The sequence below is a fragment of the Orbicella faveolata genome, unplaced genomic scaffold (assembly GCF_042242905.1).
Source record: "Orbicella faveolata isolate gen_17 unplaced genomic scaffold, um_ofav_v1 contig_3, whole genome shotgun sequence".
NCBI lineage: Eukaryota > Metazoa > Cnidaria > Anthozoa > Scleractinia > Merulinidae > Orbicella > Orbicella faveolata.
Window position 1 is genome coordinate 2671156 of NW_028301558.1, and position 27823 is coordinate 2698978.

Here is a 27823-nt window from a genome sequence, read left to right on the forward strand (position 1 = left end):
AGCCTTTCATAGACCATTCAGTGCTGTGGTATCCCTTTCGGGAGGCTTCACCCGAAAGGGATACCTATACCGGACAGAGGGATACATATGCTGTTCAGTACGGGGCTTTTACTAACCTTACAAAACAGTCCACCAGAAAATTCCTAACCTTAGAAGCCCCCAGATCATTTCAAATCCCAAAAGGCCTTCACAACTCCTCGTCACTAATATAACGTTACAAGATATTTTGAAAGGTTCTTTTACATGAAATAACAGTTTTTGCTACCCTTCTCTATAATATAACTCGTGAAGACCCTACCCTTTTATCTACCTTCAGCATCTACCTTATAGTTCATTATAGGAAGTACTTCATTGAAGAGGAGGTAGTGGTGGGGGGGTTAAAGTCTGAACGGCAAAAACAACAGACCAGAAATGTGTTATTTGAAGGATGTTTGCAAATTAAGTCTAGATCTCCTGCTGGGAATAGATTTTTGATATTTAAAGACGTGAAATCGTGAAAGCTCTCCTATATTTGAAGTGTTGTCTTTCCATCTGCAAATAACGACGAAAACTGGATTATCTTCAACTGCAACAGCAGAACATTTTTGCAATCGCTGCCAATACCACTTGTCGTATTTCACGAATTTTCCAACAGTACAGAATCGGATTCAGCGAGGAGTTCACAAAAATCAAAGTCGCACTTAGGAACCTAAGAATCTTGATGATTCTGTTGACTCCCCTTACATGAATGACAATCAAAATGCAGAATAGTGGAAGATAGCAAAGGATGAAAGCTAAGTAGACATACAACATATTGTTAACAGTCTTTTTATAACGAGCTAGGTTGAAGTTGTGTCTCTTGCTTAGTGAGCGAGTCCCAGATGAAAGCTCTACAGGGGCTACCGCTCGAAAGCGCCCATTTTGATGTCTCAGTGTTAAATATATCTTAAAGTAACAAACCGTAGTCAAAAATAGAAACACTGCTATTATGGCATTAGCCAGAGCGTTGTAAACGATGTGATTCCACAAAACAAATGACGTGCCAGCAATTGTGAGTATCCACAACAGGATCAAAAGGATGATCACCCTTTTCGTCGTAACCAAGATACGATACCGCAAGCGAAAATACAGCGCCAGATAGCGGTCAATGGCAACCCAGTTAGAGTCGCGAAAGAAATATATGGTATAAGCCAGTTCACTACGTAGAAGATAGCTCCGATCGTGCGCGAAGCTTCAAGCCGGCCAGTCATCGCCGTCAAAACAGCCGTGATGTACAGCGGTTGAACCACAGCACCAACCCCCAAATCTGCTAATGCCAAACTGAACAAGAATACCTTAAGCACCGAGTGGATTTGCAAAGGGGACAATTTCCGAAGCGCAACCATTATGAACGTGTTGCCAAGTACTGCTGCAGCTGAGAAAACCACGTTTACTGCAACATCTGCTATGTACAAAGCGAACGGAATATCTGAATCGAAGTAAAGTCTACTTAAAACGACGGAAAAGTTGTCCGCCATTCTTTTGTATATACCGGAGTTTCTTGTCTTGTGTCGACTGTTAGTCACTCTGGGTAATTTGAGACGTTCAGTTGAAAACGATGTGCATTAAGCCACTTTATAAGGTTCATTCACAGTCGCAGTTTCCTTCTCAAACTTGTGACATGAAATTTGATCTTTCGTTCGCTTGGATTAAACAGCCGACAAATTAAAAAGAAATCACTTGGGTATTGCAATTAGTGTGTACATAAGGAGCATTTTCTGTTGATTTTGATTATAGCTTATGTTCTAGGAGGAAATTGGGTTTTAGGAAAGGAAACCATTGAAGATTCAAATGATATTAAGAATCTATGATGAAGAAACTGTAATAAATTAACCCAATGGTAGATGGTAACTCACTCTGTCTTACTTTATCAACACTGACATTAACTTACTGACAACGACCAAGTTGCTGTTTTCGATTGAACAAGGGTCTGTGTACCACATGATTTCTGAAAAGGAGGGAAATTGAGAAAACACATGATTATTTATCTGGTTCTTAGATGTTAACTCTGGGGTGGATAGAGGATTTTAGGGGGTACGAGATACGGACCGCCGAATGCGGTCCCCTGTAGGGGTGGGGGGGGGGGGGGTTCCGAGGGCATCCTCCCCTGTAGAGTTTTTAAAATTGAGGTCCTTGGAAATGCGGTTTCCCGCATTCTGAGGCAAATTCAGCATGTTATATAATGTCTCTCTTTTTTAATTTAGGGGGTCATTGACCGAACCCCCCAATCCCCCCTCCTCTTTGATCCGCCCCAGTAATTGCGGTCAAAGCTTCATTCACGGTATTGCGGCCTTCAATGTTTATAGTCTTAAAAGCAGAACTTCAAGGATTTTCTTTTTCAGGCGATATGTTAGTCGAGGAGAAGCACGGAAACGGCCAGAGGAAAAAAACAAACGATCATTTAATTTCGCGACTGTAAAACATCGCGAACTTAAGCCTCGCGAATAAAAATCCTCGCGAAATTTACCCAATTTGGTAAGAAATTTAAATTAAAAAAAGGTTATAAAAATGATCAAAAACAACATATACAGCTTGTATATTGACATAAATAAAAAAATTATTAACTGGTAAGCTCCATTTTGCATCTTTTCTTGTGAGCAATAGAGTTAATTTAATTGCACGGATATGAATATATCTAACATTATGGAACTTCAGGGCAATATACAGTTAATCTTATTTTGTTCCAGCATAATTAATAACTGGGAATGACTGAACTTGACAAAGTTCTTTGTCGTATGTTTTTATTCTCATTTTTGGCCATGACCGTGCAGAAAACGCAATAGCTTTTTACTACTGACCGAGGAACTAACCAATAGAAACGTTTTGGTTACGTAATTCATGCATAGCGTATGAGCGCAAAACAAAAGATTGTGCACGGTCGTGAACCTTCCAACGTAAATCTTGTCAGCTTTGTTTGCTCCTTTGATGTTTGCCGGGCTTCATAATCATTCCCCTCTATTAACTATGGTTCCAGTTTGCTAAGAAATTTTTTTACCATTTCTTCATTTTCCCCTATCGAAATTGCGAACTAGTAAAGCCTCGCGAAATACTCTAGCAAAAATCGCGAAATTAAGTACGAATAAAGTAGAATCCAATCATTAAATGCCGAACAAATCGAGATACTGAATACTGGCTTCTCACAGGCTTTCAGAGTTTTTAAGCGAGCGGTCTACATTGCTATCTATGATGATCTATTGCTATAAACAAATAGTTACTTTTGACGTTGTTTTTCTTACTTCAGAACTTTTGCCATGTTTGCCTCCAGCTTAATTTTGATGCGAACAGGTGTTTCAACAGTCGTAATGATGAAGTTGAAGAACTGGCAGAGCTGTAAGTCCGCTAGTTGAAACAGTTGACAGATGAGAAGATTGGAAAGAAGTATATATAAATATAGTGTACACCTTTAATATCATTGTATTACCATAACTTATACAGTATTTCTCGCATCTGTTCTAGGTTTTGTTATTTCAATTTGTCTTTGCAGAATATATAATGGCCACATGGCTGGCAAAATTAACTCAGAGGTTCACGATTCCCTATTCCCTAGCCTGCGTAGCAAGCCGGCATTCCGGTAAGAACAGCTTTATCCACATTTTGGCCGCGCGCAAATTGGCGTGACAGGTGCTTGATCTGTACAGAGTCCAATGCGCTAACTGAGTCTCCTAGAATGTCAGTTTTCCAGCTCTATAACGAGCTTTTGCAAGTGGGTTCCACGCAACTGTATGTAAGCGGTATTCCATTTCGTCATGATCATACAGTACTGGCTATTCCTCTTCGGTTGTTTTAATTGCATTTATCTAAAACGAGTGGACTCGTGGATATATAATATGACGAAAAAATAAGTTAACCATTTAACAAAAAACATTCAATTTGGATGTTAATGGCTATCCTTGGAAACCCAGGGGGATTAACTTAAGGTGGGACCACGGGCTCTTCAAGCCGTTCTTGAAAACGTTTGCCGTGTTTACTTCGCCGGTCCCGTTCCAAACAACCGTCCTCGGGTCTCCACGGGTGGATGGCAAACGGTAATACTATTGTGGTCAGTTTCCATAATTTCTGACCAAAATGTTCATTGAAACGGACTACCATTTGCCACTTCAAGTTCCTGGCCTTCTGTAAGTCTCGACCGGAATGCGTGGCTGCTAAGCTCACCTCGAGGCGCTGCGAGTAAATCCTGGTCAATGCATGGAGCACGTTCACAACCATATGAAATTTCCATTCGGAATGTTTGCTTATCATTTGCTCAAACCGTGAAGTAACAAGTTTCACCGTGTTAATGGAAAACTTTGACTTCAATCCATTGAATCCCGCGTCTCTCCCCATCACGACTATAGCGAATCTATTCTTATTAGAAAAATCCAGACTAATTAAATGACAACTTTAAGCACGACTAGTCTGGTACTTATCGCAGCATAATAAAACGGATCTTGATTCAAGAGCGCATTCACTGTTACTCAATTTTGTCGTCGCCGTTTACTTTTTGGTGTTTGTTCGGTTATCCGAGACATTCCGTACACACTGACGGCAGAAATGTGTTAAATTTCAGGATTATCAGCTGAGGACTGAGAAGTTTTTTTTTCTGCTGGCTTAGATCACAGATCAGCAAACTTTCTATGAAATAGGCTGTAAGCAGGAGCCATAATCAGGGATGGAGACTATAATTAAGTAGCATTTGGGGGGGGGGGGGTGGGGGGATGGGCTTGTCCTCCAGATATGTATCAATTTTGAGGAGATTAACGAAGTTTACTTTCATTTTGTTCAGTCCACGTGATCGGGTGGGTCATGGACTAACTACTCTACCTCCATATTTGCTCTCCCCGTTACGCTCTCCTCCGTCTTTTAATTCAGATTACTAAGCTAAGATTACCTATTTAGCTTGCCCAAAGCGACGCTAATGAGCTGCGAGCTTGCTCAAGCTCGAAGCGTTTAACGCTTCACCGAACAACTGCTCAACCCCAACTTCTCTTACAATGCACATAAATTCCAAACTCACTAATTGAACAGTTTAATGTGCCTCGTCTAAGTCCAGTGACGGATTCGCTTATATTTAAACATTTCGTCATGCTTATCCTGAGCACTTGGCGATATACACATAAACTTACCTTTAAGCTAATAATTCTATTTATTCTCATAATTCGTCTCGTTGTCAGTCTATACATATTGTAAAGAGAAATTGAATGTTGATCATACTGAAGATTGACAGGTAGAATAACAAGATAGAGCGGGATCAAAGGCTTACGATCATAAACTGAAAAACAAATTGATGTTTAAACCATATGGATTGTGGATAATGTACCTGGATGTTCACCGCAAACAAATTCCTTTGGTCGGTTTCAAAATGTGTCAAGAATTTATTAAAGGAAAATTATGAATAAATCAAGTTTGTACCCTCTTTCTAGAAACGCAATTCAACAAAAGGCCATCGCCTTAGCAACCAGCGAAATACTTGCTCAAACAAATGATTAACATTGATTGATATCAATTCTTTCATCTATTAAAAGTAACAAACAGACTTTAAAGAGAGTGTTTCAGAGTGAACGCTTCATTGCGTTGGAGCTGTGCGAGGAACAGGCCCAGGCAAATAACTTGCCCTATGACGCATTAAGATACAGACTTGATTGAATGCACTTTCGTTTTTGTCAAAACAGTTTTCAACTGTCTCTCTCTTGAAACTTAAACGTTTAAATTCGCTGCGGTAAACAAAAGCTGATTTATGGCGTTGAAAATGAGGAACAAAGTAAGCTCATTTATGTATGATGTCATAATAGCGGGAATTTCCCAGGTACGCAGAAAATTTAACCAGCATACGGTATGGCAAGAGCGTTTGGTAGGAGTGTTGACAGTGCTTTGATGCCGACTAGCAGCACAAATAACGCAGTAATAAGCTTGCTGCCGCATTGTTTGATTTTTCTCAACTGGCCAGGGAAGCAACAACCGAGGTCTTGTGACTGTAAGTACTTGTACAGCGACAAGTGCAATGTGTTCTTTTCATGACACTGATGACGCTGGCGGCGTTCTGTTTAAAAGCTCGGATTGCTGCGTGCCCGGAAACGACAAGACGACAATGGACAAAGAGGACAAAGACGCTGCTCTAAACGAAGAAAAGTGCAATCATACACAAATTCTCTTCGAAATACATGCTTGAACCACAAGGAGGAGGCATTTGAAGAACTCTAACGTGCTACGAGCAACTGCACTGACATCAGCCGGTACGATCTGGAGTAAACAGGCCCCATACAACACATCATCTATGTAACTGAGATAATGAAGCATTTGATACAAGTCGCCATCTTGACTTCGATCGCGTCGGGTCGATCGGGTCAATCGCGAAAGACACTGGGACGAGGATAGGACGCACATCGCAGCTGGCACAGTCCAATCAAGAAACCAGAGCTGCAATCATGCTTTCTCAGTGAAAAAGACACCACTGAAAGTTGAAGTTTAGTCTTCTAAGGGTACAACAGGACGGTAAGTTCCATTTTTATCATTCGAGGATACTATCCATGCTGGTATGACTTAAGTTTCGTTTCATATTGACGTCTACTTAAAATAATCTTGCACGTGGTTCCAAACAGCGAAGCCGCGCTGAAACACAAAATGAAGACAAAGTTATAGCACATTTGTGAACTAACAAGTATAGTATAGTTTCTCGTTTAGTGGTGGTATCAAACCATATTTGTGTTGGTCTAAACCCGCAGAAAGCACCGGATGTTCCACTTATAAACAAGGGCTACAAGGACCGGCTCGTGTAGTTAGCGAGGCAAATCTAGCGGAAGGGTACACGGCTACCCTTCTCACTGATGCGATTTACCCTGCTTGATGAAAACATGCTACATTTCAATTGTCAAGAACCTTTTATTTCTAAAATTCATTCCTAAATTCCTCTAATCCATGCAAATCTAGAATTTATTACTAAATTTTTCTAATCCATGTTACACTGGGTGTTCTTGTATCTTCGCAGGTCGGGGTTGTGTTCGTAATTCACCAATTAAACAGGATCCAAGCGTCAGGTAACAGCTTCTAAAATCATTCTTAAGGAGTGAAAGGAATATTTGAATGTACATATAACACAGTTTGTAGGGTCTTCAGGTAACAGTACTTATTATTACACACCGCCTTCTTGTCTTGAAACATCGGATAAACACTCTTCGCTTTCTACAAGCGAAAGAAAAATCGAATACATCTCGTATTGAACAAAACTTCGTTTGGAGATCGTACTTTTGATACAAATTTGTAGCACACACTGCTAGAAAGTGAGATGACAATCATCGCTTCTTGAATTGTTTCATTTGTTTAAAGAGCATTGAACCTTTATTTTCTAGTACGAAATGGCCACTACATGGCAAAATATCCTCGAGACTCTTGTTGCAAATGGTGGACTCGTCGCAAACTTGGAAAACGTAAAGGTAAGAAGTCCTATAAAATTCCAGTGATTGATAAAGGTTGTTCTCACACGTACACCACGGTAAACACATAGCTCTTAAAGTACTATAAAATTATTGTCTACATGTTTTTATTCGATTGGCTTCTAGAGAGAGTTTGAATCAGTATTTGAGCTTCGAAGTTCGACTGGCTATCAGAATGGTAAAGTAACTGCTTGAGTAAAACGTGGATATTCAGGGTTTTAGGTGTAATATGTGCCCGAAAACGTCAACACGTGGAAAGTAATCAGACTCGAAGGAAAAGTGGTTGCCCCACATCGATTCCAATCACCTAAACAACGAACCCCTCCAAGATTGGAAATAAAATTTTCTAGACATCTGCTCTGAGACCGGGAACTTTCCAGTCAAAAAGCCCCTTACTTTCATACACAATTAAAAAGGTCTCAATTAAACGAGTTTTCCCGAGCTGGAAAAGAGCTGCATGTGTTGTTTCTTGGCTTCAAGTGCTGATTAAAATAACAGGACCCCTAAAATAGCAACGTGGCCGTATTTTAATCAAGAAAACAAACTCAAAACAGAGTCCGAGTAAACTATGTTAAAATACCGTAATAAAGAACAAAAAAATCCCGAAAGAAAGTAGCGAAAAGGCGAGAAAGGCTAATTTACAAAGTGCCGAGTTAATGTTCCTCTTCACTGGACAGATTTACACATTCTGCTACTACCAAGCTGGTTTCCTTACAAATTAGTACTCTAAATAGCTTACTTCTCGGCCCATAGCGATAACGAAAAGTCGTATCTATATGGTTTTCTTTCGCCTTGATATTGACAGTTCCTCTCATAGATAACACTATTGCCTTGCTAGGACTATAATCCCTTTGGATTAACAGAAAAAGGAAAAATAGCTGCACAGTGCACGGAGGAGAACGATGTCCACGCAGGGTAAGTTACAAAAATAATCTAACCTCAAATGTTTGACACCCCAGAACGGTTTTCCTCCAGCATTTAAAACACTACTGCATCAGATCCATTTTCTCCTCGTGTCGTCTATTCTTCTCAGCAAGCTGGCTATTATTCAGATTGACAACTAACGCTGGAAAGGAGACAAGGAAAGAAATTAAGCCAAAAAAGGATCGTGCGCTTTTCGCCTTGTCTAAGTCTTCAAGCGTTTAGATGAACTACCCGAGGTCTAACAAAATATTCTGCTGTAAATTGTTTGTAGTGAACTCACATGTTCGACTATAATTCACCGTATGACAATTGGCAGTACAATGATTATAAACTGAACACACCGAAGCATTTTATTGAGTTTTGAAATTGTTTTGTTTCTGTTCAGAGCCACTTTTCCACGAATACTGTCAGCCGCTGTCAGCAGGGTAAGTTCCTATTTATATAAAGAAATTACAAAGAAAGTACTTCTGTACCCTTGAGGAAAGCCTTTCGTTCCACTCTCAAAAAAGGGATTCTTTAACCGCCTCCCTTATGTCTTGATGTGTCAAATGAGCTGGCCATGATTCACGGAGCGCTTGGTAGTGCTATGACGAACTGATAACGAACATCTGACTCCAACTCACTCTACAACAACGCTCTGCTGCCACAGACGGTCCAAAAGGAATGGCAAGAATCAGACCTCCTTTTGACGATATAAAGCAATCATAAGCGCACGAGGATTGATCAGTTTTTCCCTTTTCAACACCTCTTGTGTTTTAGAAGAATGTTCGCGTGTTTGGTTGCTTGCTCAGCCAGTGCGCATCGAGGCTATGCATCCAAACTTATTCGTCTTGCAACTGAACTCTTTGCTTCTGACCTGAAAGAGAAAGAAATATTAACAAGAGTTAGAAAGTGGTTCTCAATCGAGTGTCGTTAAGCCAAATCAATATGATTCCAGAGCCAATCACATGGGGCCAAGTGAACTTAAAGGAAAGACGTGTAATTCTCATTCAGCGCGGGAACTAGGTTCGATTACCAGGCGCTGTTCGTAGACCGGACTCGAGAAAGCGGCGGAAATCGAGCCTACGCGGGAACGCCGGGGAAATCGAGTGGCTCTGGTTTTCCATCTGATTGGTTAAATAGGTGGTACAAGGTTTTTTTAAACCAGTGATAGAGCTTAGTAAAGCTCTATTACACTGAAAACCGCTTTATTGATCAGGTCCTTACCTCGCAGTCGTCAAAGTTTACACATTCTACCACCAATGTCAAACTGACTTTTCCCGCTGTCTCATTTCATCAGTTCTTTTGTTTTTTGCAGATACCTGTAAACATTCCAATAAGGACATCAGGAAACACACCAACAGAGGGAGATGATAACACCCTACATGGATGTTGAAGATCCAGCATGAAAATGTTCTAAAGTATTTATTAGTCTATGTCACGGACATGACCTTTTATTACCGAAACATTTAAGGGCGCGATGTACATTCACTACTCGTTACAAAGATAGAGTCGATATAAGAACACGAGTAGGACATTTCAGGACAACAATAGGTAGTCACAATTGATAACATTATTAATGAAGTCCACCAGGTCTCCGTCGTTCAAAGGGTGGAGTAATCTATCCACCGAATAAATCACTATCCATTGGATAGCGGGGTTTGTTTTGTCGACCTCTACCCACTGGATGCTGATTTATCTGCTGGATAGCGTTATCCAATCTTTGAACAACTCAGCCAAGTGCCCATGCTCCTGTACTTAAGATTATTTATTAACATCTGTTAAAAAAGGATTTTTTGTCACATAAAATTTTTTAACTCTGGAATTTGCTCGTGTAGACGGTTCAGTAAAGTAAACTTGTCAAAGATTTGAATAAAGTTAGTCCCCAGACCTTTCGATCGCGCGTGTTTTGTGCTGTTAAGACTGCACACTAACGCCCTCGACCCAGTGATTGCTCCAATGTCCAACAACTGACATTGTTCCCAAATGGAAAGAAAACTTGTCAAATGAAATTTTAGACTGCGAGCAGTCTCCCTTTTCCTCGAAAAGCCGTGCGGAAGAACGCAAAACAAGTAAGCGTGCGAGCGTGACTGTGAGCGTGACGTGCGAGCCCCTAGGAGCGCGGGCGTCGCACGTCACGCTCAATCACGCTCAGTCACGCCCGTACACTTGCTTGTTTTGCGTTTTTCCCCACGGATTTTCGAGGAAAAGAGAGACTGCTCACAGTCTAATTAAATGTCTGACCAGAAAACAAGAGAAAATAATTTGTCAAAGAAAATTTGCTCCTGTGCAAGTATTCGTCTCGTTTGTAATCACGTTACTGTTCAATGCCTGGTAGACCTGTCAATTTCAATTAAGTTGCACGCATACCACGAAGACCTCTTTTTCATACAAATAAAGTGGAATAAAAAGAGAAGAAGAAAAAAAGAGATATTGAACCCAAGAATTGAACTCGGAAAGCTGGATTAACTTACGAGTGTGGAATCCACATGACCACCGACGACAGTTTTGCCACCAAAGCCTAACCCCATCTTTTGACACCTATCTAGAGTAATGCACTACTTGTTTGTTATCTGAAGTTCTATTCTCTTGTAGCTGGATATCTAAGTAATTTAGTGACCGCTCCGCTTAGCTGAAAAGCTACTTCACAGGAAGCCTACTCTTGAAATAACATTAATGTACATTATTAATAAACAAACAAATAAAAAATAATAATAATAGCAATAATAATAATAACAATAATAATAATAATAATAATAATAATAATAATAATAATAATAATAATAACTTTATTTATCTGGTAAAGACCGGTCAGTCGATCAAGATATAGATTGACTGGTATTAATCGGTGACCAGTATAAAAAGCATAAAAAAAAAGTCAATAAAGAATTACAGGCATAGAATTTACAATTACAAATCTAAAAAGTATAAATTATATACAAAAGTTTAAATTTAAATTGTACGAGTGTGATTTGCACTATCCATGTTTATTAGGTAAGTGAATGTTTTGCCTTTAAATTGTGCAAGTGTTGTGAGCTCGCGAATCTCTCTTGGCAGTTTGTTCCAGGCACTCGCAGCCGAAAACTTAAACGAGGTCTGTTCACATTCGGTCTTAACTTAATAAGTTTATCAAATTCATGGCCTCTTACCGCGTTCACAAGGTTATTAACTATTGTCTTCCTGTGAAGTGAACGGAACGAAATTGTCGCAGATTAGCATTTTAACAACACGCAGCAATGACTGTGCCCTAGACTGGAAAGAAAACTATTAAAGAAAAATAGCATATTTGTCGACAGATTAATGTCAATGCTAGAGCGACTCTTTCACTTTGGTTTATCTTGGTTTCCACTAGACATTCAAAAGTGGTGAATAATCCCGAATAATCTAATCTATCTTTAATTAATAATTTAGCAACAGAGATCAAGGTCGTAGAACACTATCTCGCATTACTTTTTGTATCTATTTTCGGGTTTAGTTTCAAATGCTTCCTTTACTGATGGCAATAGCACGATGGTATTGGCTAAGTTTGTATAAGGACATGCCAATCTGGTTATCTAATCTAAATAAATAGCTGCACTCTAGAAACTGAATGACAGCAGAGGGCTAAAGACAAAAGGAAATCCAATATGGGGTCATTCATAACCCTAAATAGAGCTCGAAAAATACCGAGTGAACCAATCATGAGAGAACCTTTTGGACCGCATCATCCGATTCACCGCATGATTCGTGCCTGTTTCGTGCCTGATTCCAGCTGAAGAAAGCTGGTTTCGCTAGCGAATATTCTCACGACAATCTGGTTCTTTTTTCGCATCATGTACTTGTGATTTGATGGAACTGCTAATGCTACCGTCCACATCGCTAAGAAAAAGACCACCACGATCAAGATGTTATTTCAAACGTACGTAATCACAGGCCGGAAAAAGTATCTCAACAAGCCACAGACGCAAACTTTGAGAGAACCGACGCTGTAGACGAGAAGGTAAAGTCCATTTCTTTGGATAGTCAAGTTTAACTTGGCATTAGCTTGACAACATTTGTCCATGATGTCGTACAACCTTTTAAACCCACAAAAAGTTTGTAAGTAGCAACAGTTGTTCCGTTGCTTAACAAAGCATGCAACAGTGATCCTTTTACATATCATTTTATTAACGAAAACCTTTCTTTTTCAGTGGTTAGTTTGGGTCACGAATAATCATCATATCAAATCAAAAGGATGAAATAATCCATTCTGTTCCAAACACCAAGAGTACCGAGACGTTTGACAAGGACACTTAGAACTTGCCAAGCGTAACTGAAGCACAACTGTAACCGACGTTATTCGATAGTACGTTAACAAAATCCTTCACCCCAACAACGATAATGCATAGAGCGAGAAAAGACCCGAAATGGATACAGCTCCGCTCCTTCTAAATATGGGGCACGGGTTACCGTTCGAGTTAAATCTTCAAGTTTATAACGAAGAAGAGGGCTGCATTTGCGACGATGTCCTGTTTGACTAACGACATGCTACGCACTTTCCGCGAAAATGACGTGCTACGCGCGAAATGCAAACTGGGTACTCGCAGTAAGCAGAAATATCCAAGAATCTTTCCAGTTTGGCCTAGCGCGAACGTTTACACTTCGGGCAAGAACTGAATTCCAAAGGAAGCTTAAAGCAAGGTAAGACCCTAATATAACCAAACTAATGAAATACTGTTCGACGGCCAGTAGTTACTTTCGATTGTACATTTATACCTTTCAAAAGGAACATCATAAGTTCAACACCGTCGCTTTTGCGGCCGCCATGTTTTAAAAGAACATAACGCAAATTCGTCGCCAAATTCTACCAAGCAGACTCACTTTTCGGTGGTTTCTCATACTAAAAATGTACAAGACGAATTCCATCCGTGGGAATCCTAGATGTAGCACACGCAAAGGAAAAACGACCTTCGTAACGATCGCTGGTTGCAAATTAGTCATTGTGGAAAACTTATTCGAGACCACCACTCAGTCTTGTCGAAAGAATCAAACTGACTGAGGGAAAGGAACGGTCTACAGCTGTTATCACGGTGGAAAGCTTCAAGCGGAGCATCACACAGTTATCATGTACAAAGATCTCCAGGTTTAAAAAACAAAACAAACATATCAGAATTTGGTGTTATAATAACAAGTCTTTCAAGACTCGTTTGAAACAAACACTGAACAGACTTTTAATAAGAACTTCGAAGACATAACCCATCTCCTTATGTATTGGTAGTCAGCATCACAACATTTTCAAAAGGTGTGAACTGCTCAAGCAATACCTTAATGTGTTTAGGACGTGTTTACTAAACGATTAAAGTACTCCTATAATTAAAAGCGCATGGCCTCGTGTGTGCTATTTTATCAATCTCAAAGCATGCCAAGTTTACCTAACTTTTGTGCAATTTTACTATCCAAATACAACACTACCAGCTTCCAACGTACATTTATACAAGATTAATTATCCGCCGAAACGGATTGCTCGTGGATTTGTAATAATGGCAGGAGTAGTCAACACGACAATGTGCTACCTAATTATCCCTTTGTTCACAATTCAAAGAACATTCAACACTCGATTGTTATCTCTACTGACGGAAATACTCGAAATAAATACAATTATATGGCGATCAATGGATTTTAAGTCCTTCACAGTCTAGTAACGCACGTGGCGATCACCTCCTGTGTTCTTTCTAGAAAGGAAAAAAAAACATTCCGCTTATTATTTCCGGCCATAACAATATTTGACTGTTACTGTTAAGAACACGGTCGGTTTGTTTTGGAAACTTTTATGAACACAGGTTGGTTTGTTTTGGGAGGCTTCGCCTGTCGTGGCAATTGAGTTAACTGTGTGAGGTGACACTCAGTTTGCCTTTTCTAACAAAAGTAAACCGCAACCGCCACAATCAGTCACCACAATGCAAATTGACTTCAATTAATCTTGCGTCAACAGTAATCATGCTATCGAATTTGAAACATTCCTTTGATAATCAAGATGCAATTTCCACTTTCTCGTTTTCTTATCCATGATTATAACGGTGGACTTTCCTGGTAAATGATCAAATAAGAGATTTAGTTGCAGTCTGTTACGCTTTTTGGCATTATATGGTTTATTGATCAAGCTTGCTCGGTATCGGTAGGGCGGATATCGGCCGCGTTCATTTTTTCGTGTTTATGGACCGAGAGGCAGACGAGGTCCATAAACACGCAAAAAACAAGAACGGGCCAATATCCGGCCATCTTTATCGAACAAGCTTGGTCAATAAAGGATTTATCAAACGGTATGAAAAAAAAATTTCAAGCGGGTAATAGCGAATAATCCCAAGCGGACGAGACAGTTCAATCTTGTTCGCTCGACTACCCAATCACGGCGCAGGATTTGACTGATCTCGACCACTCGGGAAGCTTGCCTAAATGTTTCACCAGGTATGAAGTTTCACTAGCTCTTTAGCTGCCTCGGGTCAATTCATATCTAACATGTTTCCTTCTGTACGCAAAGCCGTATGCAAATGAGCAAAAATGTAAACAATGACGTCAGCATGAATCTCCCTATACTGTCAGTAAGGTGACAACAATTGTTGTCCGAGCTTTCAGTTCAGAAAGTCGCGGTTGATCGACTCGTTACTATTTACATGTACTCAGATGCGAAGGCATGCTCGTGGTTGTTTATGTTCTCCTTTGGAATCTCACAAGTGGAACCATACACGAGCTAACTGCCGTCTAGAGATTTTGCACGTTCGAAATTGTAAATCCCATATCTCCTGCGTTTGCAAAGTAATTCGTTCACTTAACCAGTCTTGTAGCTTATTTCGCTACATAGCTAATTTTGGGTCCTTTGCTAGTTACTTTCGGGGACTGGTTCGTTTGGTTATTACGCATGCTCAGTCGAAAGCCCGCACCCACGCAGTCACCCACGTAGTCTGCAGTGGAACTTTCTTGGAACGTCTGCAAGGAACGTGTGTCACGAAGCTATAAAGGAACGGTTCTTCGTACAGATTAGGGTCTGGTATGTTTGCTTCGTCTGTGTCAATATACAGCTATAATACTCTCCACAAGCTATTCAACTACAGCTTCTCGAGCCGCTGGCGAGTAGAATCATAATACACAAAATCATGCTAACGTATCAAGTACCAGGTAAGCCCAGGTAAGCAAGCCACGTGTAGCTTTAGTTTTATTTCAGTTACCAGTACTTGACGGATTTCGAGGCTTGGCTACCAAGTTCCCCAACTTTGTTTATCGAGTCGTTTTGGGAGAGTCCTGAGCTTCTTTGGTGTTTTGCCTGTCTTGTAAAGCCACTTCTTATCTCTTCACACTTAAAAAGGTTCGTTTGAAATCATCATGTTCGATTTTGTGAGCATTTTACAAAAATTATCGTCAAAAAGTCCGTATACATACATGTTGCTAAACTAGATAAAACGCTTGTGTACATGCCATAATAAGCTTACTAAAACTTTCTGTTGAAACTTGCTGTGATTTGTTCACATATCCGTAGTAGCTGAAAGAAAATTCTGAGAAATACAAAATAAGTTTTCCAAGAAATTCTTACCTGGAAATTAAGAAAATCTAGTTTTTGGCCTCAAAAATTGGGGGTCGACTTATACACGGGATCGACTAATACACGGGTAAATACGGTAGGCACGACTTTCTACCCAACTTTAAAAATTCAAAATATCAACCTTGTTACTCTAATACATTACGCGGAGTACCAAAACAGTTGTTTGCTTCGTGAAATAAAGAGGAGAGTCTACAACCAAGGTTTCCATATCGTGAACTGATAACGTGCAAACAAGGTCTAGAGAATTCTTTTCAGTTTCAATTTTTCCTGTCAGGTTTTCAAGATTAACTCGCTTTCAGATAGTATATTTGCTGTAATTCACGTCCACGATCGCAAAGATCAATGCAACGGACACAAAATGGCGCCCACATGGCCCTAAAGATTCAGCGATAAACTTGTTCTTAGATCTCTTTAGCATCTGAACCTCAGCACAACGAAAGCACTGCATATGGCGACAATTAATGACAAAAAGACCAGTCCGAGTGTTTGAAAATTACAACTGCCTTATATTTTTTTCTTTTTGATTTCAGATGGCAGCTAAAAAGCAGAAGGTGAGAAGTTCAAAGAATTCCCTGTTTTCAAAGGATAATAACCTCCAAAGTGTAATTGTATTTTGCATGAAACGCCGAATATAATTCGGTAAATATTAAATCGAGTTTTCAGCTTAATGTAATGCCATCGGACAGGAAGAAACTAATTGCTACAGCACGGCCAAATAATCTGTTTTTTGGGACTGCAGGAAAAAGAAGGAAGTTCCTCAGACGAGGATGAAGGCACTCCGGCAGAGAAGTTTCCTCGTGAGAGTACCGGGTAGGATAATGGGCAGTTTAAGCAACCTACGAATCTCGCGATTCATCTCTCTCTCATCCACTTTTTATCATTATCAGAGTTTCTCAAAAAAGAATTCGTAAGATAGCTTCAAACTCGCGTTTCTGTTTTTAGAGAATGACAAAGAAATGCACCAACATTTTTCACATACGTGCAAAGCCATTGAACTGCTTTTTTCGGACAAAAAGGAAATATTTCTAAACCCGAGTCAATATCTAAAATACTGTCCTCCCTATAATGCTGATAACGTTGTTGTACGTGTCTTAGAACACCAGCATTGGAGAAGAAAGCGGAAGAAGAAAGGTCAGTCGCCATGACAGGAAATGAGAAAGAGGTGAATGGTCTGGATAACAGTCCTCAGGTAGAAGGATATTACTTGCTTACAACACAAACATAACTGTACAGCACAGTCAGTGCTGCATATATCTTGGAAGACTTAACATAATAAAGTTACGAACTTTTCACCAATGTACCTAACCTTTACAATGACCCTTTTAAGAATTAAACACAATTTATTTCATACCATACGGAAATTTCTTCATCCAATCACAATCGGGAAACGACTTTCTCACACGTAGGAAAAGCGTTTCATCCAATCAGAAATCAGCTGTCAAGATGAATCAGTCAGTTCGCAACGCTTTCGCGTTGTTGTTGGCGCCTCTTCAATCTTCATTCACAGAAGTTTGTAGAGTTTCCACGAGTTTCCACTAGTTTCCTAGCAAATTAGCTATGAGCCACATACAATCTCTGAAGACTTCTGAATGGCGGAAAGTCCGAACAGTGTAGATAAACCCATTGAAGACAGCAGAACAAAAACACTCGGGCAAAACCCTGACGCGATGTTAGCTTGTTCTAGCCAATTCCTCAAAGAGAAGGAAGAGATAAAAAAAGTGGAAGAAATCAAATCAGAAATTCAACTTGTATTTTAAACGGCAAACGAAAAGATGAACGGGATTACAAATCATCAAGCCTTCGGGGGCTCTTTTCAAGTTTTAGCCGGTTTTTAAAGAAGGTAAATATCCCGTAAGCATTATCGAGGACAAAGGGTTTTACCAAGCAAGGAAATGTCTGGAAGCTCGAAGCAAAAAACTTAAAAAACAAGGCAAAGGAAACAAATCAACCGTGGCTGAGGCGTTGACTGATGAAGAGGTAAACATTCTGTACCAAAAATATTTATAGTAACTTTCGAAGAAGCGTCAAAGTGCTCTCGGACTGAATAAAAGCATAACTTGACTATTGTTCAGCTGAATGCTTTGTACGATATTCACGCACTCATTGTTTTTGTATCAGAATCTGATACGTCAACAACTCGTGCGTAAATATCGTACGCGCGCACTTTCCACGAAGTAATCTATTTTCGTTTTTTCTTGTTTAGGAGGACGATCCGTTACCAGGCTGGACAACGTCCGGCCAAAGGATTCATCAATGTTCTGACCCCGGAGACGAACACAGCCCAATAGTGTAAGCAACGCATAGACAATCACTGTAAATCAAATTGCAGACTTATACAAGCCTACAATTACTTGCTTGGCAACATATAAAACTAAATATCCGTGCTACTGTAAAGTGCCACTGCAAAAGCTGATTCTATGGCCTCAAGGATCTACTATGATAAATGGCGCACGCTACACATCATGGGGGAAGGGGTGGCAACTTTTCATGGTCGCAGGTTACAACCTGAACATTGTAACCTCTTACTTTGCAATTGTAAATTGTGTAAATTATGTACTGTATCAACACAAATATTTGTAATTTTTCCCCGTCTTTTTATTGATTTTTTTTCTTCTGGCACTTTTCTTTTCTGAGGGAAGGGGGTATCTGCCTTCTTTTCATCCGTTTGTCGCGAAATAGTAACGAATTTAAAGTAAATGCTTGTTTTTACAGGGGTGTTGCTTGCCCACTATCCTACGACGGAGATCGTCAGGTGAGTAGCTATACACCTGATTGCAAAACGTTGTTGAATGAAAAGTATAAAACATAAACGATACGACGTTATGATTTATGGCAAGACTGAAGAAGCGTGGGCACAGTCATGAATATTCAAGATTGTTTCTTCGTGGCATTTAAATGATCACAGATAACAGTGATGCAGAAAAACATGGAAACTACTCATACCTTCCTAAAGGTGGCGAAGTTAGAACAAAGGAGAGTTTACACTTACGGAAAATGCGAGCAATCCTGCAATTCCTTCAATATCATCCTTCAGTTATACAGCCCGTGGCATGTTGATCTCGTAAACCGCTTTAAAGCATGTACACGGTGCGAAACAATGCAAATTAGTATTAGTTTGCAAGTTTCCCAGAAACTACTGTGTCGTATCGTTCATAGGTTATACTTTTTTCTTGACAATGTTCTTCCAATTAGGTGTATACTTTTGTTACCTTTATTTCTAGCCAGAATACTACTTAAACATCACCTGTTGTAAGTGTACCAGCCTTACCTGTACTGTACATTAAATGACAATGACTAAAAGCAGGCCAATTTTATGCAAAAATTACAAAACATCCTTAAGTAGCTTCTTGAAAGTGTTCGCGGGAAAAAATCCCGGGGGTGGTACTGTTGAAAACATATATCAAACAAAAAAAAAGTTAGCCAGAACCCCGAATTTACTGGAACTTCAAATGAATCGAAACGATTACGTGACAAATATCAAGCATTACAAGGCTAATGAAAAAGAAAAAAATACGCAATGACTACAGAAAGCATTATCATGTTTTTGAGGAAAGGTACAGGCTCCAATAATTGTTTTGGGGGGGATTTTTCTATCTACGATCTTTGTGTGGTTTTGTTACAGCAATATGACAGTACGTCTTATCTTTTGTTCAGTTTGCATAATATAATTACTTTTTTCCAGTTAACCAATACTGACAATGCTTGAAAACAAAAATACTGAATAGATTCACTTTACACAATTATTTAACTTTGTATAAATTTTTCTACTGCAGGAGCCTGACGTAGATGCAGCAATCATAATATTTATAATAATGTATCTTATATTCAAGATGTAAATAAATTTGCTTTCACTTCTGGTTATGTCATCATGTTTTTTGGGGGCGTATCCTTTAGTACTACGAATAGCAAACAAAGATTATTAGTGTGCGTTCGACACCTTCAGTAGCTTCAACGATTTCATTAGCCGACATTCAACCCCTATATATTGCTAAAATTACCTTTTTTATATGTATTACTCTTCGTTGGCTGTAGGTGATTTTATTCAGAAAACAAAGTAAGGAGTGACTGGATAGCCGAAGTTTTACTGGCAGTTATAATATCATAATGATAAAGCGTAGCATTTTCCTGTTGATTTGATTCCCTTGGTTTACGGTTAGCAAGAAAGGATTCACTCTATAAACTACGATTTGTTTAGAGTGGAGTTGATATGCCGGGAGACAATTTCCAAAGATATAAAAATAAAATATCTATATTTGTCTTCAAACTTCACACAGAGAAACTACTTCGTGAAGGTGTAATTCTTCTACATGTAGTGTTTTAAGCAGCTAAAGCACGAATATTTGCAATCGCGTGCTCGTTTGATGTAAACAAACTATGTGCTACTAGCGGGTGATTCGAATCGGCTGTGATGTTTTCAACGCTCGGCTAAGATTTGTTTTGCTATAAAGAGAAGAACACAGGCCGTATTTGCATTGCTGTTTCTTGATACTTGTTTCAGACTTGCTGCTATAGATCTTAGCTTTGGAGGTTCAAACTAGGCTGGACTTGGACTGAGTGTGTCGCAACTTAATCTAGAAGCCAGTGGAATTCAGCTGTTCCCACAGTTAACACACCAAAGCCAAATCCCTTCAAAGTTGTGTTCTTGAGCGAAATCAAAATAATTGTCCAACTTATATAGCAAATGCTCATCATCTCGCATCTCGAACCAGGTTAATGTTGATTTGCACGGTTCAGAAGCGCTTGGCACATATTTCACTCAGACTTTGACAAGTCAAATGAAATTTCTTAACATTGGCTTCAAATGGGTAACTAAGAGACGCATACTTGCCCAGAAATATCCGGGGCCAGAGTCCACGTTACCCTTGATCAGCGGTTCGCGTCATGCATAAAAAATGTGACGTCATTGGTCGAAAAGTGATGAATAAAAAGACTGAAGGGTAGCCTACGTGTAGCCGTACCCACCCCCCGAGGAAAAACGGGAGGGAGGGAACGTCTACGAAGAGCTGGCACGAATCGTGTTATGTGACGTCACAGTAATTTATGTAAGTTATGTAAATAAATTATCTTTTCCGTCCGTACTCGTGTCCTCGCGCAGACAAATGCCTCGTAAATATTTATTCTTTCGAGCCTATTTGCAAGTCAATGTCCCTTTTCAAATGTATATTGTGTTTTAAAGAGATTGAAAAGGATTCCGAGCGGTTTTTGATCCAAAACAACAAGAAGACAATCTTTGATGTCTACGTCGCGCTCGCAAATTTGGAGTTCCATGTATACGCTGCATCAGTGTACATTTGTAGGCAGAGTCATGGTCTCCTCAAGAAAAGAAATAATTTGCCGCAGAACCTGGAAGAATTACAAAAATCTATGAGAATCAACTACGCCACAAGTTTGGCCTTGTTTTCCAGCCGAAAAATTCGCTAGAATGCGCGAATTTAGGTTCGAAGAGGTTGACTTTTCTACAAGACTTCGACGGTTCGTGACATTTGTACATTTGCCGTTCTCTGTTCGGTCACTTGACCTTTTTTGTCGCTTCACTCGTGTTTATGAAGGGCACTTCATGTTGTGTAATAAGGAGGAAGTTAGCCGTTAGATCGTGCTATGGCAAATTTTTGTAGGTCATGGGTCTGCATGGTTTCCGCTGTTATCTGCATGTCGCTTCGTAGAGTTTGACACCTCTGTAATTTGCCATGTGTTTTTGCATTGTTTAGGCTCATTCGTTTGCAAGATATGCTCTCAAGTCTCCACGAATTTGCTTTTGGGGGACAAAATATGAAATTTACCGTGAACATGTTGCTTTATACTTGCATTCTATATTGCAACGCCGGGCCCGGCTGTGATTTGAGCTGTTTGCAAGAACAGTAGGTAGATCCTTATCACGGATATCATATTTGTTGTTGGTCATTCTGGAACCACATGATTCAAAAGTAGCTGTTTACGCGCAAGTCTGCTGACTGTTTTGCGTGTTTTATATGCCAATGTTCGGCTTAGTTCAGACAAGACCATGGTTTCGATCCTCCATGTGGATCTCATCAATTGCCGGTATTTCAAACTGCTCTGTACGTTTGTAGTTGCCACTAACTCAACTCGTACAGACGTGAGAATGAGACATTTTGCGGCTTGGCACAAATCTATTTTAGCCAATCAGTATTATCGAAAGTATTGCTCGCGGTCTTTATCCAATAAGGAACCATTATATATTTTTATGCAAAAGCGTGACGTCACATAACACGATTCGCGCCAGCTCTTCGTAGACGTTCCCTCCCTCCCGTTTTTCCTCGGGCGGTGGGTACGGCTACATGTAGGCTAACTGAAGCGTTGGGTTTAGCACTCACGCGACTCACACGCGAGAACACACGCAAGTGTGCGCGTGGTAAATATGCGGGCCACAAACACAATAATTCTGTATTGACGTCTGTATTGATTTGAAGGACAGGGCTCATGTAGCCTGTCCTAAGCCTGAATTCGAAATGAAAACTTAGATGATTGGTGCAGAAAAAAAGATCGCCTATGCTTTAATAGGAAACTTGTCCCAGCAAATTACTGCTAAAAAGAGGTATTATGAGACAACGTTAACGCGACAGTAATGTGACCACTCAAGTCAACACACGAACGGCCTGTGACACGGATATTTGTACGAGTTAAACTACGAAAATATAATTCAAGTGTACATTCAGTGTGTGCTCGAGATAAAGTGAGATTTCGTTGTCAAAGATAAGTGTTACAAGAGTACAATCGCGATATGAGTTTACCCGCTATGGTCTTTGATAAGCATGTTTATAGACCGAGACAAGTCGTTTATTAGTATGCAAAAGGGAGGTCTACGTTCTCCGCTTTGTTAACTGTTTAGTTATCTGGCTGTCAACACATATCAAGCGATGCATTGTACACCAACACAAGCTTCACCACTGTATAAAAAAACGCGCCGTCATTAGTGGAGGGATTAGAAGCCCTTGAGCCATTGAGTAACAGAGGAAGTACATTCACTCTCGGTACTTATCCCTTGGCAGTTTTCATTAATTTTGTACTCATTTAAGTGCCTCTCCGATCTGCTTTATGTCGAGTCATGAGTCAATCGGTCCCTTGCTTATTGTTTACTTTATGACTCATGTTCAGGGCAAAAACCCCGCATTGTAAAATTTAATGTCACGCAAATTGCTGGTAAAAATCCCTCATCCCGCATATATTAAAATCTAAAATAGGGCTTTGTCCCAGATAAATCGGCTTCCAATAAAGAACTAAACAAACACAAATATATTGTGCTCAATTCTAGAAGCCAAAAGGACGAGCTTTTGATCTATTGCAGGTCTTTGGCAAACTTGGTAAATTATGCAAACTCAACTACCCGTTAACTGGCGCTCCAAATTTAAAACGAGACGTCATGTTGTTTACAGAAATTCCAGTCCGCCCACACAAAACCCCAAACATTATTTTGGTTTCAGTTTCTACATTGTTTATTTACAGAAATCAAGTCATCCAAAATTACTAATAAAACCTTAAAAACACTACCACTCGGTGATCAAAACGCCCGAGACATATCACAACTTATTATCGCCAGTAAATCGAAGACAGTTAACAACCAAGTTTGAACCCCAACCTAAAGTTATGTTGACATTAGAACACAATTGGCATAACCAACGTTCTATCAAAACTTGCCCGGGCAGATCCCGTTTAAAACAAAGGGGTATATCCCGCCGTATTCGACAATTTAATATCCACTTCAATATTCAAGTTCCAATTTGACTTCTATTGCGTCAAGTCATGTTCTCTGGCTGATCTCTGGCACAAACGTTATACGTTCTACAATACGCTCTACACCATTACCGCAAGTCTACACGAGAGAGTGCAAAATGACAACAAAACGGAGGTAAGTCTATTACCAAAACAGCAACAAACAAATTGACATAAAAGTTCCTCAGAACTTTCAGCTGGAGTTAAGTTCAAAACTCGTTTGTCCTCTTAAATGGATGTACTTCTATATGCAAAAGGAATCAATAATTTCTTGCAATATTTCATTTTCGTGTCGAAGATTTTAAAATGATGAGCATTTTTTTCCTTGCTGTAGTACCCAAGATGGATGGTTTATTTGGGCCAAGGAAACACGAGTGCGGACTGGAATGATATTACGATTAACAACCATTCCAAACCTCAGACACGAGAGCTGTGGGCTAAATCGTAATATTGATTGGATTGAATAACTAAATACACCAAACGAAACCTTCACACTAGCAACTTAACCAGCTTTGAAAGAGTTTGCAAACGAAAGAACGGAAAGACAGACGTTAACAATTGGCAATAAACGAAAAGGAGTTTGTATGGATTAGATAGAACATTGTCTAACCAGCGGACATGTTTGTAAAAATTTAGCCAATTTTTTAAAGCCTTGTCACGCAACAATTTGCGTGACGGCCCAGAGAAGACTGCACATTCCGTAGCCTGGATATATAATTTACCACTCGAATTGTCAAACTGTTTCTCAATCCAATCAACAAAAGACCAATCCCCTGCATTCTCCTCCCTTTTGGAATGGACCTGTCCATTAGCCTAAACACAACCTTTCAAGTTGGGTCCGTCACGCAAGGAGCTTTCTGACGTCACACAAGACAAGATGTTACAAAGAAGGTACATGTACTTGCGTTAATGAATTTCTTTTCCGGGTATATACTCACTAAAGGATTCGTAGCCGAACAAAAACATAGCATGTAATTTACTGAAAAAGATTCAAGTACGGCAACAGCTTGGAATCATAGGTTCTCCTAGGTCATGAAAATAAAATATTTTCCCGTTTTCGATGTAAAATAGATCCACATACAGTTCCTAGTCTAACTGATTTTTCCAAATCTTTGTTCCACTGGACCTATGATTACAATATCAAAATTCAGTATTTAATTTTGAAGAACTGTGTTATGGTACCTCAAAACAATATCACTGAAAGTGCACTTTATTTAACTGCAACGCGATATATCCAAAAGGTATATGCAAATATTTAACAAAGATGACGACCGTGTTTTACTTTCTAATCGAAGTTTAGAATAGGAGAGTATTACAAACAATGAAAGAAAAAGGCTACGATCGCTAAGATACTTGTCATCGCTCTTTCACCAGTTTCCACAAAATCAACACCAAATTGCCACCGAGTGAAAAAAAAAAATTGCCCGACAGGACCTCGCTCAAACAACGACACAGTGCATTCTGATAAATTTATTATCGCAACGATCGCTACAATCTGTGGAAATTATTTTTACGTCGTCGACGAAAACGATCGTGGAAATGGAAGTGAAGTATCTGGTAGTGTTTTCAAGGGTAATATTTAGCTCTAAAGTTAAGCCGTTTCATTTTCAAGCCTGTTGTTAGCGTAACAATCGATTTCGCATGGTCTGAATTCACCCAAAAATATATCATTCAGCAGGTGCAAGTGGAAGACGTCGATGTTTGCTGCCATTAAAACTAAACATGTTTCGTTTTCATAATCGAGGTTGAATCAAGTACTTTAATACTACTCGTTTCTTCGTTGTCTTTGAATTTAAAAAAAAATAGCAAAACTACTACTGGAAAACAATCGGTATTTTTCCACGGGGTAAATACTACTCAAAGTAAAACAGCCAGAAGGCCTAACTCAGCTTGAATCTGATTTCATTGCTGCTTGAGAAAGCGGAAACCGCGTCTAATGGCCATTCTGAAAGTATTCCCCAACGGGATCGTGCAAGAGCCACAGGCCGTCAAGGATAATAAAAGAGTTTTGCACGGCCTATCACGCACTAGATGCTGGCTTAAAGTCAGCAAACAACGCTATAAACGAAGCTGTCCGGCGACACTTCCAACACAAACGGATCTACTCAACGTACCATGCTGTTTTGGTATCCACATGTCGCGTAAACCCAAACCAGTCATCCAGGAGATAAGCGTTATTTCACTGGCTGAAAAGAGCGCTTAATAATAATTCTTTTGTTGCAACCACCGATCGTCAACAATATAGCAGTTTTCATTCGAGCGTCGAAGAAAGTTCATAAATTTGTTTTGCATCAACCACGTGATACTGTTGGCATCCAATCAGCAGTCGCACTGGTTTTCTCGCGCTTTGGGTCAGCTGCATGTAATTACTGCGAGTTTTGATTATTGGTTCCCCGTATTGTCTGTTTCCTTTGCGATTGGCTAAAGTGATTAGTTTTTGTTTTGGCTTAATGACACTCAATTGAAAACGGCTCAACACGCAGCGTAGTAAGTGCACGTGCGTTTTAGAGATCTTTCGGTTCCCCGGAATCTAACTGCACTCACGCTAATCTCTGTGGATTTTTCTTCCCGACTTCGGATAAGGTAGGCTTTAATCGACAATGCAGCACATTTAAGGTCTCAAAAAACGCCCGAAATTCGCAAGATGATGCGCCTCATTACAAGGTGAATTTGAGATCGTTTCATTTCGTAGAGAGGAATGTGTACACCTCACTCGGCGGCAATTAACAGGTACTTTTTGGATAGTCGAATTCCTCGGAAAATGTGCCATAACCGTATATTTCAGTTACTCGGTAAAAGCATTGCTTCAGACACTTTTCGACGGTCCTAAAAGATAGCAAATTATCGGTTAAAGGAACGCTCACGACGGGCGAGTGTTTTACATATAGAAAGGGTTATCAATCTTGTCCGAACATTCAGATGCAATCGCAGGCTGTTTCTTGTAGTTTAAAGCCTTGTAAGAAACGAATCACTGTAAAACCAAGAACTAGAGAGCCTTAGCATCACATAGAGGTGAAAACTTAACATCACCAGCAGCTATCACACTACGCAGGCCATGAACATTAATTTTGATTGAATTTGCATTCGTACACACGAAGAGGTCCACCCTATAACATTACCAACGTTTTCTAATTTTGCAGCAACCTAAACGAGATGGCTGGAAGTGTCAACCAAAATGTAAGTAAGAAACACGTCAACATGTATTAACAACTTTTAGTCTTATGCTAATACTCGAACGGGTACATCACAAATCTTGAAAAAGTTCGTGTTATTTCATTATTGTAACGAGGACGATTGATATTACCTGCTTTATTGCTTGTTTTTAGGCTTCTCGTCCCCTCCTTCTAAACCCATTCTATATAATTCTTTTATTTGTTTGCACGTCTAATTGTTATGATCAATAAAAGCCTTATGCTAACAGGAATTCTCTTTTTTCTTTTTTTCAGCACGAGTATACCAGGTAAATAACACCTTTCCTACTACTCTGCTGCTATCTAAATATTTATTTTGCCAGTCTGAAAGCAAGTAATAATATTCCTTATGTTGTTGGTAGTGTATGACTATAGTATCAGTACTACCTGTAGAAATGTTATCTAATTTTGATGAACGAAATAATAATTATGTACACTGGACTTGGATGAAGTTTAACACCAATTTACACTGGTCAATACTGCAGTGATCTTTCTCTTGCAGGAATATAGTTATAAAATATTCTATAATTTAGAGGTGTACAGCAAAATCAATGTACCACACTGGCTATACCATACATGAGTGACATACATTCAGCTATAAAAAAACACTTGTTCTTTGAAGTTGTTAAGAAACAGAAAAATGTGTGGAAACAGATCTTGTGTGCAATGAGCCTCACTGGAACAAGCAAATGTTTCCATTTCTTTAAAACTTGCCAGCCATAAGCAGGGTAGCCCCAACCTTACCCATACACTGCATGTGATTATCACAGATTTAATACAGGATTAATTTTACACAAATATTACAGCAGCTTATAATAAATGTACATGTACTTACATCGATTTGCTTCAATTCCAGAGACCAAACACCGATCTTCTTCTTACAGGATCCTATATTAGACCTAGAGGTAAGAAAAAATAATGCAGATTAGTAAAATTCTACTACTAGTATGATGCAAATGCCGCAATCTGATTGGCTGAGCTATTGTAACTTTTAAGCCATTGGTGTACTATGGCTGGAGGTCATC

At 39.5% G+C, this 27823-nt stretch overlaps 2 protein-coding genes, 1 long non-coding RNA gene and 1 pseudogene across 10 annotated transcripts in view; 3 read left to right on the forward strand and 1 right to left on the reverse strand.

Moving 5' to 3' along the window:
- Window positions 1–555: 555 nt before the first annotated feature.
- Window positions 556–27697, reverse strand: LOC149106060 (adenosine receptor A3-like; annotated as a pseudogene). Its single transcript, XR_016210011.1, has 5 exons — window positions 27634–27697; window positions 9555–9649; window positions 8822–9204; window positions 8363–8490; window positions 556–1966 (listed from the first exon to the last, which is right to left on the reverse strand). The product of XR_016210011.1 is annotated as an adenosine receptor A3-like (transcript).
- On the forward strand, window positions 5491–10223 carry LOC149106061 (uncharacterized). 2 transcript variants are annotated; one of them, XR_016210014.1, is made up of 6 exons: window positions 5491–6486; window positions 6980–7028; window positions 7341–7424; window positions 8263–8339; window positions 8734–8773; window positions 9646–10223. It is a non-coding gene; the product is annotated as an uncharacterized LOC149106061 (long non-coding RNA). The 2 variants fall into 2 exon arrangements; XR_016210015.1 differs by having other exon boundaries at window positions 6980–7424.
- LOC110049445 (uncharacterized) lies at window positions 12008–19735 on the forward strand. 5 transcript variants are annotated; one of them, XM_089298752.1, is made up of 8 exons: window positions 12016–12306; window positions 12497–15468; window positions 16410–16430; window positions 16619–16689; window positions 16975–17068; window positions 18083–18168; window positions 18592–18631; window positions 19653–19735. In XM_089298752.1, exons 3-8 carry the CDS (start codon window positions 16410–16412, stop codon window positions 19713–19715), a joined length of 375 nt encoding a protein of 124 aa, XP_089154878.1. In that variant the 5' UTR covers window positions 12016–12306; window positions 12497–15468; the 3' UTR covers window positions 19716–19735. The 5 variants fall into 5 exon arrangements, with proteins under 5 accessions (XP_089154881.1, XP_089154878.1, XP_089154879.1 ...); XM_089298753.1 differs by having other exon boundaries at window positions 12497–15330; XM_089298755.1 differs by having other exon boundaries at window positions 12008–12306; window positions 12497–16430; window positions 16975–17041.
- LOC110049443 (uncharacterized) overlaps window positions 23329–27823 on the forward strand; it is a 90091-nt gene continuing 85596 nt past the window's right edge. The window contains exons 1-5 of one of the 2 annotated variants that reach the window (XM_089298758.1): window positions 23329–23743; window positions 23942–24498; window positions 26748–26784; window positions 27054–27067; window positions 27655–27703. In XM_089298758.1, the coding sequence (XP_089154884.1) occupies window positions 24485–24498; window positions 26748–26784; window positions 27054–27067; window positions 27655–27703 (114 nt within the window). In that variant the 5' untranslated portion in view covers window positions 23329–23743; window positions 23942–24484. The remainder of the gene's footprint in view (window positions 23744–23941; window positions 24499–26747; window positions 26785–27053; window positions 27068–27654; window positions 27704–27823) is intronic. The other variant, XR_016210013.1, reaches the window with a different exon arrangement.

Coding starts and splice junctions, on each gene's coding strand:
- LOC110049445 (XM_089298752.1), top strand. CDS start 16,410: ATGGCAGCTAAAAAGCAGAAG. Junction 17,069..18,082: donor GTCTGGATAACAGTCCTCAG/GTAGAAGGATAT, acceptor TTTCTTGTTTAG/GAGGACGATCCGTTACCAGG. Junction 18,632..19,652: donor CCTACGACGGAGATCGTCAG/GTGAGTAGCTAT, acceptor TTTCTACTGCAG/GAGCCTGACGTAGATGCAGC.